Source organism: Manis pentadactyla, chromosome 7 (assembly GCF_030020395.1).
Source record: "Manis pentadactyla isolate mManPen7 chromosome 7, mManPen7.hap1, whole genome shotgun sequence".
NCBI lineage: Eukaryota > Metazoa > Chordata > Mammalia > Pholidota > Manidae > Manis > Manis pentadactyla.
The window spans coordinates 146,535,344-146,551,977 of NC_080025.1; the positions used below are offsets into that span (position 1 = coordinate 146,535,344).

At 49.8% G+C, this 16,634-nt stretch overlaps 1 protein-coding gene across 5 annotated transcripts in view; it reads left to right on the plus strand.

The window, feature by feature from the left end:
- Positions 1-16,634, plus strand: part of DPP6 (dipeptidyl peptidase like 6) — an 839,060-nt gene that overhangs the window by 675,641 nt on the left and 146,785 nt on the right. For all 5 annotated transcript variants that reach the window (XM_036899605.2, XM_036899607.2, XM_036899604.2 and 2 more), the window contains exon 7: positions 13,271-13,352. In XM_036899605.2, coding sequence (XP_036755500.2) covers positions 13,271-13,352 — 82 coding nt within the window. The remainder of the gene's footprint in view (positions 1-13,270; positions 13,353-16,634) is intronic.

Genomic DNA, 16,634 nt, shown 5'->3' on the forward strand with positions numbered 1-16,634 from the left:
CAGGACTCATAGCTTTATGGGTTTTTACTCATTCTTATCTCCCCTCAGCTGCTGCTTCTCCAGGGAGGCCCCCTCGCCTTCCCAAATGGGTCGCCCTGTCCTGCTCCGGCTCTCGGCCCCCGAGCCTGGGGTGCATGCACCCCGCCACCAAGTCCCCTGGATTACTGCCCACCTGAGCCCCTCACCGTGCTGGGCGCTTAGCCCACTCAACAGAAGCGAGCGGAGAGTTCCAGTTAAGGAGAGCAGAACTGATCTCAGGGGCACTCAGAGCCACACCAGCACCGCCACTGCCAGTACAACAGAAAGGATGATTTAAGGCATAAACCCGTGGGGCAGAGAAGAGGAAACATGAGCAGCACAGTTCAGAAAGCTGGAGAGCAAAGGAAGCCCAGAAGACAGCTCCACACCAGGCGGCCGAGGCCACACCGAGAGCCCGTGGCCTCCCTCTGGGACCTCCCGTGGCCCTTGGTCCCAGGGCAGGGGCTCGGGCAGGACCACCACCTGGGGTGCTGGTCCCGCTGGCTGTGGGCTCCGTGCTGATGGGCTAAGTGGGAACATCACCTCTGGTGGGAAGGCGTCGGCGTGGCCTGGGGCTTTGGAGGAGGTTGAAGGGATACGGAGAAAAATCAGGCATAGTTTGAAAATCAGGAAGCCATCAGAACCTGGGCTTCCCTCGCCAACTCCCTGGAAGGCTGGACGGGTGTTCCCTGGAGAGGGGAGGCAGCTCCCAGGGAGGGGACATCGGGGACGGAGGGATATGGGCCCATCGTGCGGGGGGCACCCTCTCCTCTCAGACGCAGGGCAGCCTCGCCTCGCTGTGGGGCGGGGGCCGAGGGGCCTTCCCCACATCGGGGACCGAGGGGGCCAGGCAGATGCTCCTCGTGCCCTTGGGAACCGCCCCCTGGCGAGGCTGCCCGACAAGGAGAGGGAGCCACCGTCTGTCTGAAGAAATCTCACAAGAGAGAAATCCAACCGGCAGACAGGAGCTGGCCATTCAGGGAAAGCGGAGTCCGTGCAGGGGGGAGAGAGCCTTACAGGGAGCCCTCTCATCAGGGACCCCAGGGAGACGGTACGTCACCCTCCTGAGACACGACCCGGCCGTGTCTGTGAAGCTCAGAGCAAGACTCCTTAGATGAAAAATGTGACAGAAACGAAAGCTCAACAGAAAGTTTTAAAGACAAAGGTGAGGACATTTTCCAGAAGGTAACAGAGAGAGGCAGGTGTGGGTGGTGAGTGGCCAGGAAGGGTGAGATACAGAAAACCGAGAAGATACGGGGCCTTGGAGGGCAGCCTAGAGTCGGAGGCGCACGCGGGAGTCACCTCAGTACAGGCTTTAAGCTGCTCCACCTACTGCAGCGAGACCTGCTCTGCTTCTCTGCGGCTGAAGTTCAGTGCCAGGCCACACAGCACTTCTCAAGGAGAACTGCCCTTCCTTGGACAGGCCCAGCCCAGCTAGGAGCCACGTTGGCTGTTAATGGCAGAGCACGACGCCCAAGCCATGGCAGCAGAGGCAGGAAGGTCAGGGTGGCATGGCACAGTCCTGATTCGTCAGGTGTCACCCAGATTGGCGAGTCTGTGACAGGCTGCTGGGTTCCCTAACACGAGGACTGAGTGTTCTGTCCACACTGCTCAGCCACATGAGGCCTCCTGAGCACACCCCTGGTCCAGCCTCCATGATATACGGACAGGCAGCCTAAAGGGAAAGGGCGGGATGGTGAACTTAAAGGGGGCAAAGGAACCCTCGGACTGGGGTCCTCCGGGAAGGCCCCCTCCTGCTCGCATCTGCATCAGCACCCAATGCCCCAGGTGGCCCACAAGTGTCAGAGCTGCAGCCTGTCCCCAGAACATGCTCGTGCAAAACACAGCTTTGAGGCACAGGACCGTGTCAGGCCTGACTCCGAAAATAAGTCCCACATTGATAAGATCAGTATGAAAGCCCCAAGGGATGCCTTAGAAATCGGAAGGGCCGGCAGGGCGGGTAGACGGACACATGTGTAATCAGTGGGGGAGGAGATGGATGCCAGGATGCAGCCCAAGAGTGAGTGCTTGCAATCTTACATGAAAAAGACGTTTCTCCGCAGGCAGGCTTCACCCATGGGCTCCTCAGTATCACCCGGGTGCTGGGGAGGGAAGGGAGGGAGGGGGACTGGGACTCGGTGTCTTCAGCTGGTCCTGCTTGGCTCATTAGCTGTGGAATCCGAATCGTTTTTGCTCCAAAAATATTTTTCTTCTGCACTGTTCAGTTCTGTGTGCTTTCTAATTTATTGCTTCCATTCCCTACCTTGGCTGTTGGAGGTTAATATCTGGCTTTTCTGAGCTGTTCTGTGGTCATATTTGTTATCATGAAGTTGTGTCTTTTTTTTTTATTATCAACATACACAGTTAAATTGGTTTAAACCAACTCCCCGAAGGGCCTCAGTGGCGTCCTCAGGTAACACCCAGCTGTCAGTCAGGAGTGTCCTCAGGGAGCACAGGGCACCGGGCAGCCCCACCCTACATGCATGTAGAGCGTTCTGTGAGGTCAGGTCATCAGGCTGCATGGACGGGCGGTGGTCGTTCCAGGAGCTCTGGGCAGCCCACGCCCTCAGAGTGACTCATGGAAACGCAGACACTGTGCGTTTAGCTGGGCCAGTTCTCAGTTTCTGGCTTATTTTTAAGACATCTGGAGGGCAATAAAAATGCATGTTTCTGGGCCCTGTCCAGAACTGAATGGATTAGGTATGATTGCACTGGATTCAGGGGGTCAAAAAACCCGAAATAACAATGGCTTTAACAAAATCAAACTCGTTCTTACAAATAAAAGTCCAGAGATGGACGCCGGGCTGGTGCCTGCAGAGTCAGGGCCCGGGCCTGCCATGCGGCTTCCGCCCAGTGGCCTCAGCAAGGCCGGCTCCTCTCTGCGCCACTCGCTGTCAGCTGGGGCAGCGTGGAGGCTGGGGCTGGCCGCCTCGGGTCCCCGGCGGTTGGCAGTGGCTGGCAGCTGGGACCTCAGTGGGTCTGTTGGCTGCAACAACTCCACGTGGCCTCCACGTGGTCGCCATGTGGCTTGGGCTCCCTTGCAGCGTGGAGGCCGGGCTCCACGGGCGAGCTTCCTATGAAGGACCAGGAAAAGCTTCCTTGCTTGGGACTGGGCCCCGCGGGCTCACAGAGGCACCGCGCGCATTCTGCTCATCCCACTCAAAGAGCTGCACCCAGTTTCAAAGAGAGAAACTCCATGCTGGGGTGGGGCATGTCAAGGTTCTGAAAGAGCGTTTGAACTCAGAAACAACACTGTGGGCATATTTGGAAAACCCCGTTTGCTGCACAGACCAAAGAGGTTTCGCTGACTTTTCTCCCTGCACCTTATAGCTTGAATGTAATAGATACACCACATGTGTGTTCTTAAACCACACCACCCTTTGTCCTCCAGGTCAGATAGGGACCTGCCTGAAGACCACGTACAGCGAGCGTGGTCTAACGGGGCCCTCCTCTCATTGTGCAAAAGGCAGCCCGCCTCGGCTCAGCTTTCCGCAAGCTTAAATTTAAGAAACATTCCAAGTTCCTTCTATAAGAGAGCCATGTTGCCCCCCATGCAGATACATACAGCCCGTATTTAAGTGGTACAGTTTCCTACTGCCTAACACCTAATGGCAAAACTCCAGACTGTCCACTGTCCCTACTGAATAGCCCAGCTGGGCTCCTTGGAGGACATGACTGAGTAGCAAATATAATTGCTTTTGAGTGCCTCTAAGAAGTGGAGTGACAGGAAGCTGGGACTGTGCCTATCCCCACATCTGAGATGACGCCTGCTGGTGACAGCAAGTGGCTTGGGAGCCAGGGCACTGGGGAGAGTTTACGGTGAAGCAGCATCTCCCAGCACCCTCTGTTTTAACGTTCTATCTTCTAATCCTACTTTCTAATTCTGCTGAGGTTTTGTCAGCCTGTCAGGCTACCTATTGTTTGATTAAATGCCAAATGTCAGAAGCATGAAGAGACCATGTTGTTTATGGGCTCCTTCTTATTCCATGACTTTATAGAGCCATGTATGCTCTTCAGAGAAATTCCACACACGTTGTATGTTTTAGTCTCGAATACTGTGGTGTGATCAGGGGTACTAACCACTCTGTCTTCTCCTCAGCAGAATAGGGATGGGTGGTGTGGTCCGGGGGCAGGATGGCAGCGAGGGGTGCCCAGGCGGGCCCTGTTCCTCACCGTCACTCTCACCCCCACCTTACTGGGCTGGGTCAAGCCTGCTGCCACCTGTCAGCTGCACAGGCCTGATGGGTGCCACAGCTGTTCATCTGAACTACAGAAGAAAGCCTTCAAATAGCTGGGGAGTTTTAAGGTTTTGATTACTTGTGTTTTATACCATTTATGTTTACTGAAACCACATTTGAGTGGAGGGCATTGAGCTATTTGTTCTCTAGGCCACTGAGGGATTCTCCCGAGGCCAGAGCTGGATGGAGAAAGTGAGAAGGTACCAGTTTCCTGGAAACTGGGACTGGAGGAAACAGACCCTCAGAGTGGGTGGAAAGGGAGAGAGTGCCTTTCTGAAGTGGCTGCATTAACATCTACCCACCTCTCAAAGAGCCTCTCTTTGTCCTCCCCAAAACTCCCGTTTCCCCCAGTCGCCAAGGCCGGAGTCACACTTTGCTCCTGGCACACTTTGCACCAGGAGCAGAAACCATGACTTGCTCTTAGCTCATATATGAGCTCACGAGTTCTTTCACTCTGCAGTGGGATTTTACTGAAGAGCAGGAACAAGAAAGCCCTTGACGTGATCAACAAGCTGGTTTTCAGTGCTGTGTGGTGAAGATGAGACCTGTGAGAAGGGGAACAAGTATGTTTATTCTAACGGCAAGAAAGCCAGCATTGCTCTAATCATTTAGGAGCCAACCTGGATGCCCAGGCTGGCGCAGTGCACGGTCCGCAGAACCCCGAGGGCATGCACACCGTCATACCTCCTACAGATGGCCGGATCCCTCAGGTTGGGCGAGATTGCCAAGGGCTTCAGATGGCACAGGCCATCTTATTTTGGAAAAGCCTTTGACAGATGATGTCTGTGCATCTCCCCTTCTGCCTTTGCCCGTCTCCCCCTGCTCCATCGGCTGCAGGAGCTGCAGGGCAGTGACACTGGGGACTGACTCCAGGGTGGGGGTGCCGGGCTGACCTGTGCGGGCATCTCCCTGAGCATCACCAACCCAGGGAGGAGCTCTCCCATCTCTCAGAGAAGGAAACGGAAGCTCAGAACGGTTCAGAGACGCGCCCAAAGGCCACACATTGTTAGCGGAGGTCCCAGGAGTCTGGCCCACGTCTGAGCCCAGAAGCCACGTCCATTCATACTCAGGAGTGCAGAGCTCAGGCTTTGCTTCCAAGCGGCTCCTGAGAGATCTCCCGATAGCGTGTTGTGTGTTTGTCACGTTGGCGGGGGGTCCCCCGGGAGGGCAGGGCCTGGAGGAAAGGGGCGGAGGAGGGGTTCTCTGTGACTCAGGGAAAAGAGGGTGCAAGCTCTGGGTCCCAGGAAGCTGCCCGAGGGGCGGGCTTAGTCATCGCCGGGGTCAGGGTCCTGCCCTGAGCAGCAGGGCACCGGGCACTCTGGAGAGACGTGCCACACCGAGAGGCGCGCCACACCGAGAGGCGCCCAGACCTCGGCCAGTAAGTGTGCCCAGCTCGGGCAACTCCTACGCCTTCTTTAGAGGACAAACCCCACATTTATGCCTGGGTGGGGGATAGTAAAGGGTGGGCTCCTTAGCCCACAGACTTCCCCAGCTGTCTGGGAGGGCATGTGTGAGGGGCTCCTCCCTGACCCTGCCCAGGTGGCTGCCTGCCTCTGCCTCCGCCGGGACGGGGCACCTTTCCAGGTGGGAAGGGAATTCCAATGCAGGGAGCGCCCCCCGGGAGGCAGGAAGAGCACAAGGCTCCACTGGGTCATTAGGAGGTGACGTGGCAGAACAGAAAGAGCCCGGAATGCAGAACCTAGGGTCTGCAGAGGCGGCTTCCAGGGGTGACCCCCACCCCCTCTCCCTCGCCCCCCACCCTCCCCTCTCTCCCCTCCCCCCACCCCTCACCCTCTTCTCCTCCCACCCCTCCCTTTCCCAGCTTTACTGAGATGTAATTCACATACCATGTAATTCATCCATTTAAGTCCCACGATTCGGTGGGTTTTTTAGCGCATTCCCAGAGTTGTGCAAGCATTAGGTGGTTCAGCTTTAGAACGTCCCATCACCCCCGTGACACACTCCGTGGTTCGGCTAACACCCCGGACCCCTCCCTCCTCTCTCATTCCCTCCTCTGACAGAGGCTGGGGCACCCTTCTAGGCTCTGTTCAGGACTTCCATTTGTGATCATGTATGTTAACATGTTCCTTCATGTTCCACGTAGGTTCAAGTGACTTGGATGGGGGACACGTCACAGATATTCCAGAACAGGCCGCTCCCGTCACTGTCTCGGGAGTAGAGCACCCCTCCCAGACCCCGAGGGAGGGAACCTCTGACACTATAGATATGGAGCCACCTTACAGTTAATAGGCATCTGAACTCAGGTGCTGGCTGCTCAAGACGGATTTATGCCCATGAGGATTTCCACCTCAAGAATTTAACTGTTAGATATGCATAAATATGCTAACACAAATCTTTTAAGTTCTGTGCGAGTATAAGATATTACTGACCCTAACAGAGCAGATGATTAGACTAGATCCCGTTAATTTCCGCCCATCCATCCATTTTTCATTATTCAGTTAATATTTATGGGCATCTACAATGTGTCAGACATTCGTCCAGACTGGCGGTGAATTTCACACCATGCTAAGCACATAGGAAAATCCAGCCAACACATATTATTTGTCACAGAAAATGTCGCTTTTTGAGGTGTTTAGCCATGAAAGGTTGGCAGCCAGAAAGGCAATTTTTAGCTTTCCTTTTCCAAATGTTGTTTTTATTGGAACATTTTTCAACCTCTTAAATTAGCTTAGGAAGATAAATGAGTAAACTTTGCTGCACTAATTTATTCTTCAAAAACTCAACATGATTGATGCCATGTTTGCTTATTGCTCAAAAAAGCAAAATCAGAATGGATTGCATGGTAACTTTGAGATATAGTTTGTCCAGATGGTTGTATTCTTTCTTAATCATTTTTCTTACCCATCCATCTGCACCCTGGAGATGGTTCATCACACAGTCTGCCGTGGATTCTTTAAAATAAATGAGTAAATAGAGACAGAAAAGTGGGGGAAGTGCTCTAACCAGTGCAAAGCACACACAGACCTCCGTGTGGTCCCGCCCTCCCTCTCCCCACCCGCCCCTCCCTCCCTCTCTCTTTCACACCCACACACACTCATGCTCACGTGCACGTGCCTACCACTAAGAATTCAGAATAATCCAGACGACTGTGGAAAATCACTTGAGGACCACGAACTAGGTCTTAGGCTCAGTGCAGAGAGCATAGCTGGCCGTCCCCGGCGTGCAAAGGCAGGGTCCAGGCCTGGGCCTCCAAAGGGAGAGCGTGCTCTGCGAGGAGTGCCATGGGGTGGGCGTGCTGGGCAGTCAGCAGACTGGACTCCCTGGGGTGTGCTTTTCTCTGCATTCCCGGAGCCCTTCCAGCTCCTTAAGTTAGTTGGAGATTTTCTTCTCCTTTGACCAGAGCAGGAGATTACTCTTCAAACAAAAGTTACACAGCCACGTGTCCTTGACCAACCCCTTTACCCACCTGGGGCCTGTTTGTCTGAGGGCTGCAGTGGCAAAGGGGCACAAACTGAATGGCTTAGAAGCCCCGAAAAACATTCTTGCACAGTCTGAAGGCCAGAAGCCCTAAGTCATGGTGTGGACAGGGCCGCGCTCCTCCGAAAACTGTTGGGGAAGGTCCTTCCTTGCCTCATCCAGCTTCCGGTGGTGGCCCACAGTTCCTGGTGTCCGTGGCTTGTGGATGTGGCCTCCAGTCTCTGCCCCCGCTGTCACGTGGCCTTGCCCCGAGGGCTGCTCTGTGTCTCTCCCCCTACAAAGACATGGGTGAATGCTGAGCTTCCTCTGTCCCTTTCTGCGGTGGCGGTATTACAGTCCACCCAGTCACGCAAACTGGAAACCTGCCACAGGATCTCAGAGGTCAACTAGCCAAGGCCATTTGCTGTGGGTCAGATCTTTCCCCCAAAAGATGTGCTGAAGTCCTAACTCCCGGGCCCTGTGAATGTGACCTCATTTGCACATAAGGCTGTTTGCAGATATAATTGAGTTAAAATAAGGTCATTCTCAGTTAGGGTGGGACTTAATCCAATAGCTGGTGTCTATAAGAAGAGGAGAAAACTCAGAGAACAGACGTACAGAGAGAAAGCCGCGTGCCGAGATCGGTGCCAGGCTGAGATGCGTGACATCTGGCTTCGTGCTCTTCCCTGGTAGTTGCTGTTGGTCGTGTGCTTATGTGAAGGGGTGGGTTGAGCATAAACCCAAGCTGGGCATTTGCTATACTGGAGCAGAGAAAGAATTGAATTGTGCAAGAGAATCTAGTCAATGGGGGGCCCGAGTGAGCCACTGAAGAAGGGACCCCATGGGGGGAAGTTGGCGGAGTGTATCGCTGAGTCCAGGCGCGAGGCGAGCATCACTGTTCTCACCGTACACGTGAGGAAGCAAATGCAAGTCTTTCCATTCCCCGGAGCCCTCCTGCTGGTGAGCAGCAGAATTCAAATTAAATTCACAGCCTCATGGAACTCTTCCCTTCACATCCCAGCTTCCTTCCCTGTGTGAGTCCCTGGTTTTCCTAAGCACCGTGTGCGGCACCTTTGGGAGGCAACTCACTGTGCCCATCATAGATCCTTCGTTTGCCTTACGGAGATGAAGATTCATTAGCGAGAAAAAAAGCAATCGTGGTACTCCTTCAGAGTGTGTTAGTTTGTAAAGGAATGGTTGTTTCTCTCGGTTTTCGTGACTGTTCCGTAGCGGAGAGGGTACCTCTTCTCCCCATTGCTCCTCTGGTGAAGTGAAGGCTGCCCTGAGAGCTGCCCCCAGCCCCAGGGTTTGTGTGTCATGAAGCTGGAACATGGGCCACACTTCCCCTCTCTAGCCAGTGTTTTTCCTGTTTCCCTTTGGTGCCTTCATGCTGCAGAAATGTGTGTAGTGTGTTGGCGGTGAGGGGAAGGAAATGCATGTTAGCTTTAGAGGAGGAGGAGGTCTGTGCACAGATGTGCAAAGGTATTAAGTCAGACTGCATGCCTGACCCTGGCGTATCGGCCCTGGTGCTCATACAATCTCCTGGGGCACTTTATCCACTTGGAGGTCCTGTTTCCAGCTTGCATTTATGAGAATTTACACTTATTAGGGTAAAAAGAGGTTAATGCCCCACTGTTCCTTAATATCTTAGACACCTTCTGGAAATCATAATCTAACAATGTGAATTTCAATATTAAGCCTGTGGAATTTGGATCTTTTTTTCTGATGTCCTACTCTATCCTCTGTGCTTGGGAAATTCTCATAAACCCAGGCTAAGTGAATGCATTCGGTTTGTCTTTAACCCTGCAACTACGTTTTACTTAGTGCCACCTCCAAAGCCAGCCATAGTCTCTCTCACATGTTGTCTTTCCAATGCACATGTGCCTCTGCTGTGCTACATGTGGAGGGAAGGGTGTTTTTTTTCAATTCAATATCAAGGTCATAGTATGTTGGGAGGAAAATTCTCCAGCATTTCATTCCTTTCCATAATAATTTTGATAGCCAAGGAGATATAAGCTGTTAAAATTATTTGTATTTTTTAGCTTTTTATTTTGAAATTTGGACCAAAAGGAGTTAAAAAAAATAGACAAAGAATTCTCCCATATTCCTTACTCCACTTCTCCACTTAGTGTATTTTATAACCAGAGTATAATTATCAAGAACAGGAGGCTAACTTTGGTACAATGTTACTAGTTCATCTACTGACCTTATTTGAATGTCACCAATTCTACTAACATTTCTTTTCTTTCTCAGGGTCCCAGATTCCTTTAGATGTTATTTCTCCTTAATCCCCTTCAGTCCGTAACTTTCCTCGTCATGAATGACCTTGACACTCTCAAAGATTACTATTTTGTCATCTTTGAGACTACAACATAGGTCCGCTGTTTTGTAGAGTGTGTTGCAGGGTGGGTTTGTCTGTTTTCTAACGACTGAGTGAAGTTATTCATTTTTGGTAAAAGCACCACATATATATGATGCTTTGCCCTCACTGCGTCACACCAAGGGGATCGTGATGTCGGTGTGTCTTATTGCCGCTGACAGTGACCCTGGATCTCTTGGGTAAGTTGCTGTCTGCAGGGTTTCTCCACTGTAAAGGTGCAGTCTTCCCCTTTGAGGTGGATCAGGACCTTGGGGGAGATACTTTGAGACGATGCAAATCCTGTTCGTCTTCAGACCTTCACACACTAACTTTAGCATCCATCAGTGCATCTTGTCTGCAGCATTCATTACAGTCCTGGGATGGGGATGGAGCTCTCCTTCCTTCCTTCCTTCCTTCCTTCCTTCTACATTTATTAATTGGAATTAACTTGTAATGAAGATCTAGTTCTCCTTCCTCATCTGGTTATTGATTTCTATTAGTATGGACTCATGGATATTTGTTTTATTCTGCAGCTTAATCCAATACTATCATTTATTATTTCAGTGTTCAAATTATTCCAGCTTTGACCATGGGAAACCCCACTAGGCCACTTTCTGTGTTCTTTCAACAATGCTCTATCTTTTTTGAGTATATTTACATATCCTCTGGCCTCATAGGATGTTCCAATCTCATCCCTGTATTTTTCCTGTTCCAGCCTGGATATCATGACTTCTCATAGGATCCCTGTTTACTTTTATTGGAAGGTGGTACTTAGAGACCAAGATATGGGCACTCAGTGTGCTCACTGTTACTGGAGATCATTGGTTCTAGGCTTCTCCATGAACAGAGTAAGGACATGCATGTTATGTACACTGACCTGTGGATACACCAATATCTATAGTTTGGATCTAACTTGTGTATATATTAAAAGTCACGAATTTATACTGATTCCTGTTATTTCAGTGCAACACTGCACACTTATTTTAGCCTACTCCTTTTCCTTATACCTCTTTTCTCCATGAGTGAGAAACCTGGCTTTTATTATCTCCACTATATCTATATATTTGCATAGTACACACATAAAGTCATTTAAGGACTGCAAGCCTATGCCCCTGTGAGGTGCATTTATGCACTAGATGACAACAGTCCTTTTCATCTTCAGCTTCACGCAATGCAGTCAAGACCCTGTTTCCCAAGGTGCTTACATAGGTTCTGTTCTTACCCACCCACTTCCGTACAACTTTGTCATAAGGTTTTGTTCTTTTGTTGCTGTTCCTATTCCATTTTGGGTTCCCCACATTCTAGTTGTTTATTTCTAATTTTTCTTTTATTTTTGGAGTGCATGAAGAGTATGAAACCCTACTCTGACCTAGCCTCAGTATTATACCAATAAATATACCCAGGGAAGGACTTCTCCTTCCTCGTCCCAGCCATTCCATCCCAGTCCCCTCTATCTACACTCACTCCCTATACATAACCAATCTCTGGTTTCTGGTTCATGAATGAGGAGATTCATGTATATCTTCTTATATCCCTTTCATATATGATGGATCACATACTATAGATATTCTACTGGGCTTTGAAAAACTCCTGGGAATCTCTCTGTATCAGTTTATGGAGATCTTTGTTCTTGGAATCTGTACATATTCCATTGCATGAATGTACCACAGTTTTACTCAACCACGTGTTTCCAATATTTTGTACTTATAAGGCTGTGATGACTGTAATCTTCTGCACACATATTTTCGTATTGTTGGAGATGTATCTTCTATGAAATGTCCTAGGTCAAAGTTAAGTGTGCATTTTAGTAGGTATTACCAAGTTTCCCTCTAAAAGATTGTACCAGTTTGCATCCCCACCAGCAAAGTATGAGAATTTAGAAAGCCTTTCCCTACACAAGGTTAAAGATGTTATCACCCATGTTTGTTAGAACACTTTGAAACATTGAAAATATTCAGGTAGGGCTTGTTGACATTCATTTGGGGCCTGGACTGTCAAGATCCTCTGGCTCTCCTAACATGGCATCCGCCTGCCCTGCTGATTCCTGTTATCGTGCTGGTCCCTCCCAGGGCACTTCATCACCCGTCTCCAGACTTCCTGGTTTCTCCAGAACCAGGGACACCATCTAAAGCTACCCAGGGGCCCTGCAGACTGGCTTGCCTTCCCCAGACCCTTTTTACTCTTGAATGTATTCTCTTTTGTCCAGGTAGTACTATTAAGCACTTACTTTAGATTTTTCTTCTGATTCAATCCCTGAATCAGTACTCACTTCACCTCCCGTCCCTTTTTGCCTCATCTCCTTTTTTCAAGCAACTCCTAAAATCCACTGTTCTCCTTTTCCAAATGCCCTTCACCATAGTCTTGATACAGATGAAGGAGCGCATTCATAGCTATGTCTTCTGCATAAGAAACATTATAGCCACGTGATAGGGTGCCCCCCTGACAGGCTGGCCTGTTCAGCAGACTGCAGACACAGTTCTCATGGGGAAGGGAGTCATCTGCAAGAAACAGGAAGTGAGTCTTTTCTGCACATTGTGGACAATGATAGCCACAAAATATGCTGAAATATTTAATATGTATTAAAGTGTAAGTTTTTTCCATCTTTCCTTATGTTTTTATTCATTATGACCTTTATTTAAGTACATCAGCAGGAATTTGTTAGTGTGGTATTTTGCATATCAATAAATTAAGAATGAAAAACGTGATGTTTAAAAGGAAAAAATCTTTCTCTCGATTTTCCTCTTGTCTCCTCTCTCTCTCTCCCTCCTTCCTGCCCTTCCTCCATATCAGCACAAACCCAAGGGTGGAATCTGTTCTGAGGCTGCTAGTTTTGGAAGGTCAGAATGTCCTGGCATTATGCTTAGGAACAACCTACCTGCCAGGAAAGTCAAAGACGGAGAAATAAGCTGTGGGAATTTATTACTGCATAGCTATGCATTTCCATTTTTAATTTTCACTATTACAGATATTTTAAAAATTGATCTACAGACCTCTCTGCATGTGCTCCCTTGATGAATATTTACTGTTTGGGTTAAGCAGTAATGGACTATTTGAGCTTCATGTAAATTATGTATATCTGAAGAAATCTAGTGGAGGCTGAATGAGACACATTATTTAATAACTCGAGCTCCTGAAATTGGTGCAATGGAAGAGGAAGGGAGTACCTTTCAGGGGAGGATAAATCACAGAATCTTCAATTCTTGCTTCCCACCATTTTGCTTTATTTCTTTTCTTTCAGAGACCCTCAAAGTCTAGACCCACCGGAAGTCAGCAACGCGAAGCTTCAGTATGCAGGATGGGGACCTAAAGGCCAACAACTGGTGAGCACATCAAGTTCAGGCACATTTTGATGTTGATGAAGTTTACATTTGATAGACTGAGTGTGTCTCACTATACTCGTCTGAGTCCTTGCATGAACTGAATTTGGGGAAAGTACACCTAAATATCTGCATATGTGAAATGGTCATTTCTTTCTCATTAGAGAATTCTCTTGAAATTGGAAGAGCTTATACTGTGGTTCCCATAACTGGAACCTTAGCCATAAGTGGTCCCCAACTGTAGCTGTGTGTCCAGACCACAGATTTACTGTGAACTCAGAGATAATCCTCATCAAAAGACTGCAAATGGGATTTCTTAGGATCATGGCATCATTGAAATGTTCTCTTGTTTTGCCTGTGGAACTCTGGCTCTTTTCTCTGGAGGGCTTTTTGAAGGAAGGATATTTGCTGGCTGGGGGGCTGGGCATCCTGCAAGTAGCAGTGATGTGCATGAGTCCCCGCCTCCCACAGCCAGCTCGGCCCTTAGCCTCACATCCAGCATCTTCATGGATTCCCACTCAAAGTGGCAAAAACAGATGTTCTGAGAAACGGGATGGGAAGGATGGTGCAGTGCCCAGGGCTCTGAGCTCGTGGTTAGGAGGCGGGGTTCTCATCCTGGTGTCGGTGATGGGCGACACCGCAGCTCCCTCTCAGGCTGCAGTCGGCTGGCCCAGCTACGGAGAGGAAGATTGGGATAGTTCGACCTCTCGGGTTTATCCCAACTTCAGCGCTACATTGTCTAAAACCAGATGCTTGTCAGCTCTGCTCCGCTGTCTTTGACAAGTTATATCGCCCTTTGCAGAAAGTCCCTGCATGTTGAAGTCCAAGTGATGTAGTTGCTATATTCATGTCACTATTTTCTTCTGCTTTTTAAGCTGATTAACTAAAGCTGCATTATAAAAACTTTTTTCCTAAAATAGCACAGAAAATGATCACTTTTCGAAAGCTTGGGGTAGGATTGTATTGGGTGGGCTATCTACTATCTTCGGCATTAAAATAGTCTTATTTTTCCTAACAGTGTGATTATGTTTTCCTGGTTGCATTTTAATTCCATTGCCTTGAATCGAGTCAAGGAACAGGGGGATGTAGTCCCCAAAACCATTTTACCGATTACCAAAGTGTCCCTTGTGCTGCACCCTTAGCAGTCAGAGATTTTGCAAAGCACATTTAATGATCAAAGTCAGGGTGTGACAGGTCGGGGGGACTTGGCAGAGGGACACCAACCCATCAGTTCCGTCACACTGAGGAGATAAAAACCCGTCTTTCCTCAAAGGTGCTCTTACCAAGGAAAAACTGCAATTTCATAGGAGACTGTAGAAGACCCAAGTGTTTAAAACTTGTGACTTAATCTCTAATAGTTGCCTTTAAATCCCTCTGAAAATCAATGATTGAAGATGTTTCCAGAAAACAGGTCTTACCCATATCCATCAAATCGTCCCATGACAGTGACTTTGAGCCTCCATAGAGGGGACTCCCTGTCTTCCCCGGGTCCTGCGGGCAACACACTGCCCACCACCTCACACCCCGGCCCCACCCCACCACCCCCTGGTACCCCGGCCCTACCACACCACCTCCCGGCACCCCTGCCCCGCCCCCTCGCACCCCAGCCCACCGCACCACCTCCTCACACCACATCCTCGCACCACCTCCTCGCACTCTGGCTTCATCCTGCCCCTCGGGGAAGCACGTGGGGAGTGGGCAGTGTTCCTGCGTGGTCATTGTTCAGGCTCCATATAGTCATCAGGAAAAGCACACGGTGGCTTGAATACTGGCCAAGCTCTCTTTCCACCAGAATGGCTGCCTCTGTCCTGTCGCCCAGTGATTACCACTAAGCTCCTAGGCTCACCCCCGGCCTGTGGGAGGGGCCAGATGCGGTGACCGAGGTCCTGCATGCTGGCCCTGTCCATGGAGAGGGCTGTGCAATTTCAGCAGAGTTAGCCCACAGCTGCCCGAGGAGGGTGGTGTGCAGGCCCGCCCCTACCCATGGGCTCTGGAGGAGGGCGAGAACTTGGAGGCAGAGGGGTACTGGGTTGATGTCTCCAGCCTGTGGAAGTAATACACCAGCCTTCCCGCCAGAACCTGCTGAAGCTGCCACCACCACTGGGCTTTACACAAGACAAAACAGCAAAGCTCAGCGGTGTCACCTCCCTGACTCCCCGCCCCGCCCTGCATGGCCCACCACCTCATCCCACAGACCCCATTGTGCTCACTCACCTCACGTTGCCGTGTGCCCCCTGCATTCAGCGGCCTTCAGCCTAAGCATGTCCTCTGTGCAGGGTGTTCATTGTGACACCTCGCACTCAGTGATTATTTGTTAAGGTCGAAAATGAATGCATGAGCAGACTGACTGATTAGTCACCACATTCCACATTCTTGTGGTCCAGCCATTAAACATAAAATAATTGCATGGAGGCAAATAGCCAGGATCTCCTTGTATGTGTCGGATATCCTAACAGAAAGGGAAGTTCAACTTCCTTTTTGCTTCTGGGAAATAAAGGGTCTGTTAAGTAGTGATTGCTAATATTTGGGCTTAGAACCAAAAGTGCAAATGTACTGATGAAATTTCTGAGGTTTTAAACTTGTTTAAACTTCGGGATTTTTATTAAATGGTTCTTGTATGAGTGTAATAGGCAGCATAAATCATCTTTGAGCAAGCAGCCTGTATGTTACAGCAGGGTCAGCAAACCTTTTTTGTACAGGGTCAGGTAGCAAGTGTTTTAGGCTTTGTAGGCCCACATGAACTCCATCTCAACTACTCCACTTGCTCTTGTGGAAAGAAAGCAGTTGCAGGCAATACAGAAGCAATGGACATTGTTTTGTTCCAATAAAACTTTATTTACAAAAACAGGTGTTGGGGCCTGCAGGCTGTAGGTTGCGGACCGTTGATTTAGGAGGTGGTCGGCTGTCGTGCTGTCAGCGAGCGAAAGCCTGGCCCCTGGGCCCGCACCCTGTGACTGGCGCTCCTGGTGCACACTCTCTCGGCAGAGGAAATCCACAACCCGGGAGCAGGCCGCGCAAACACTAACAAATCCCTCTGCGCCATTTCATTGTAAAACATAAACATTGCTCCCCAAAGGAAATCTACTCTAATTATAATTAGTCAGACTAAAGTGAGTAGTTCTCCTTCCTGAGCTGAGAACACAGCTGCAGGGAAAATTCACAAAAAGCCTTCCAAGCACCATCACCTCGTGGGAGGGATTCCAGCGGTGCATTAGCTCTGGACTCAAAATCACAGGAAGGTGACACCCAGCACCAGGCGTGGGGTAGAGGCAGTTTCTCCAGGGC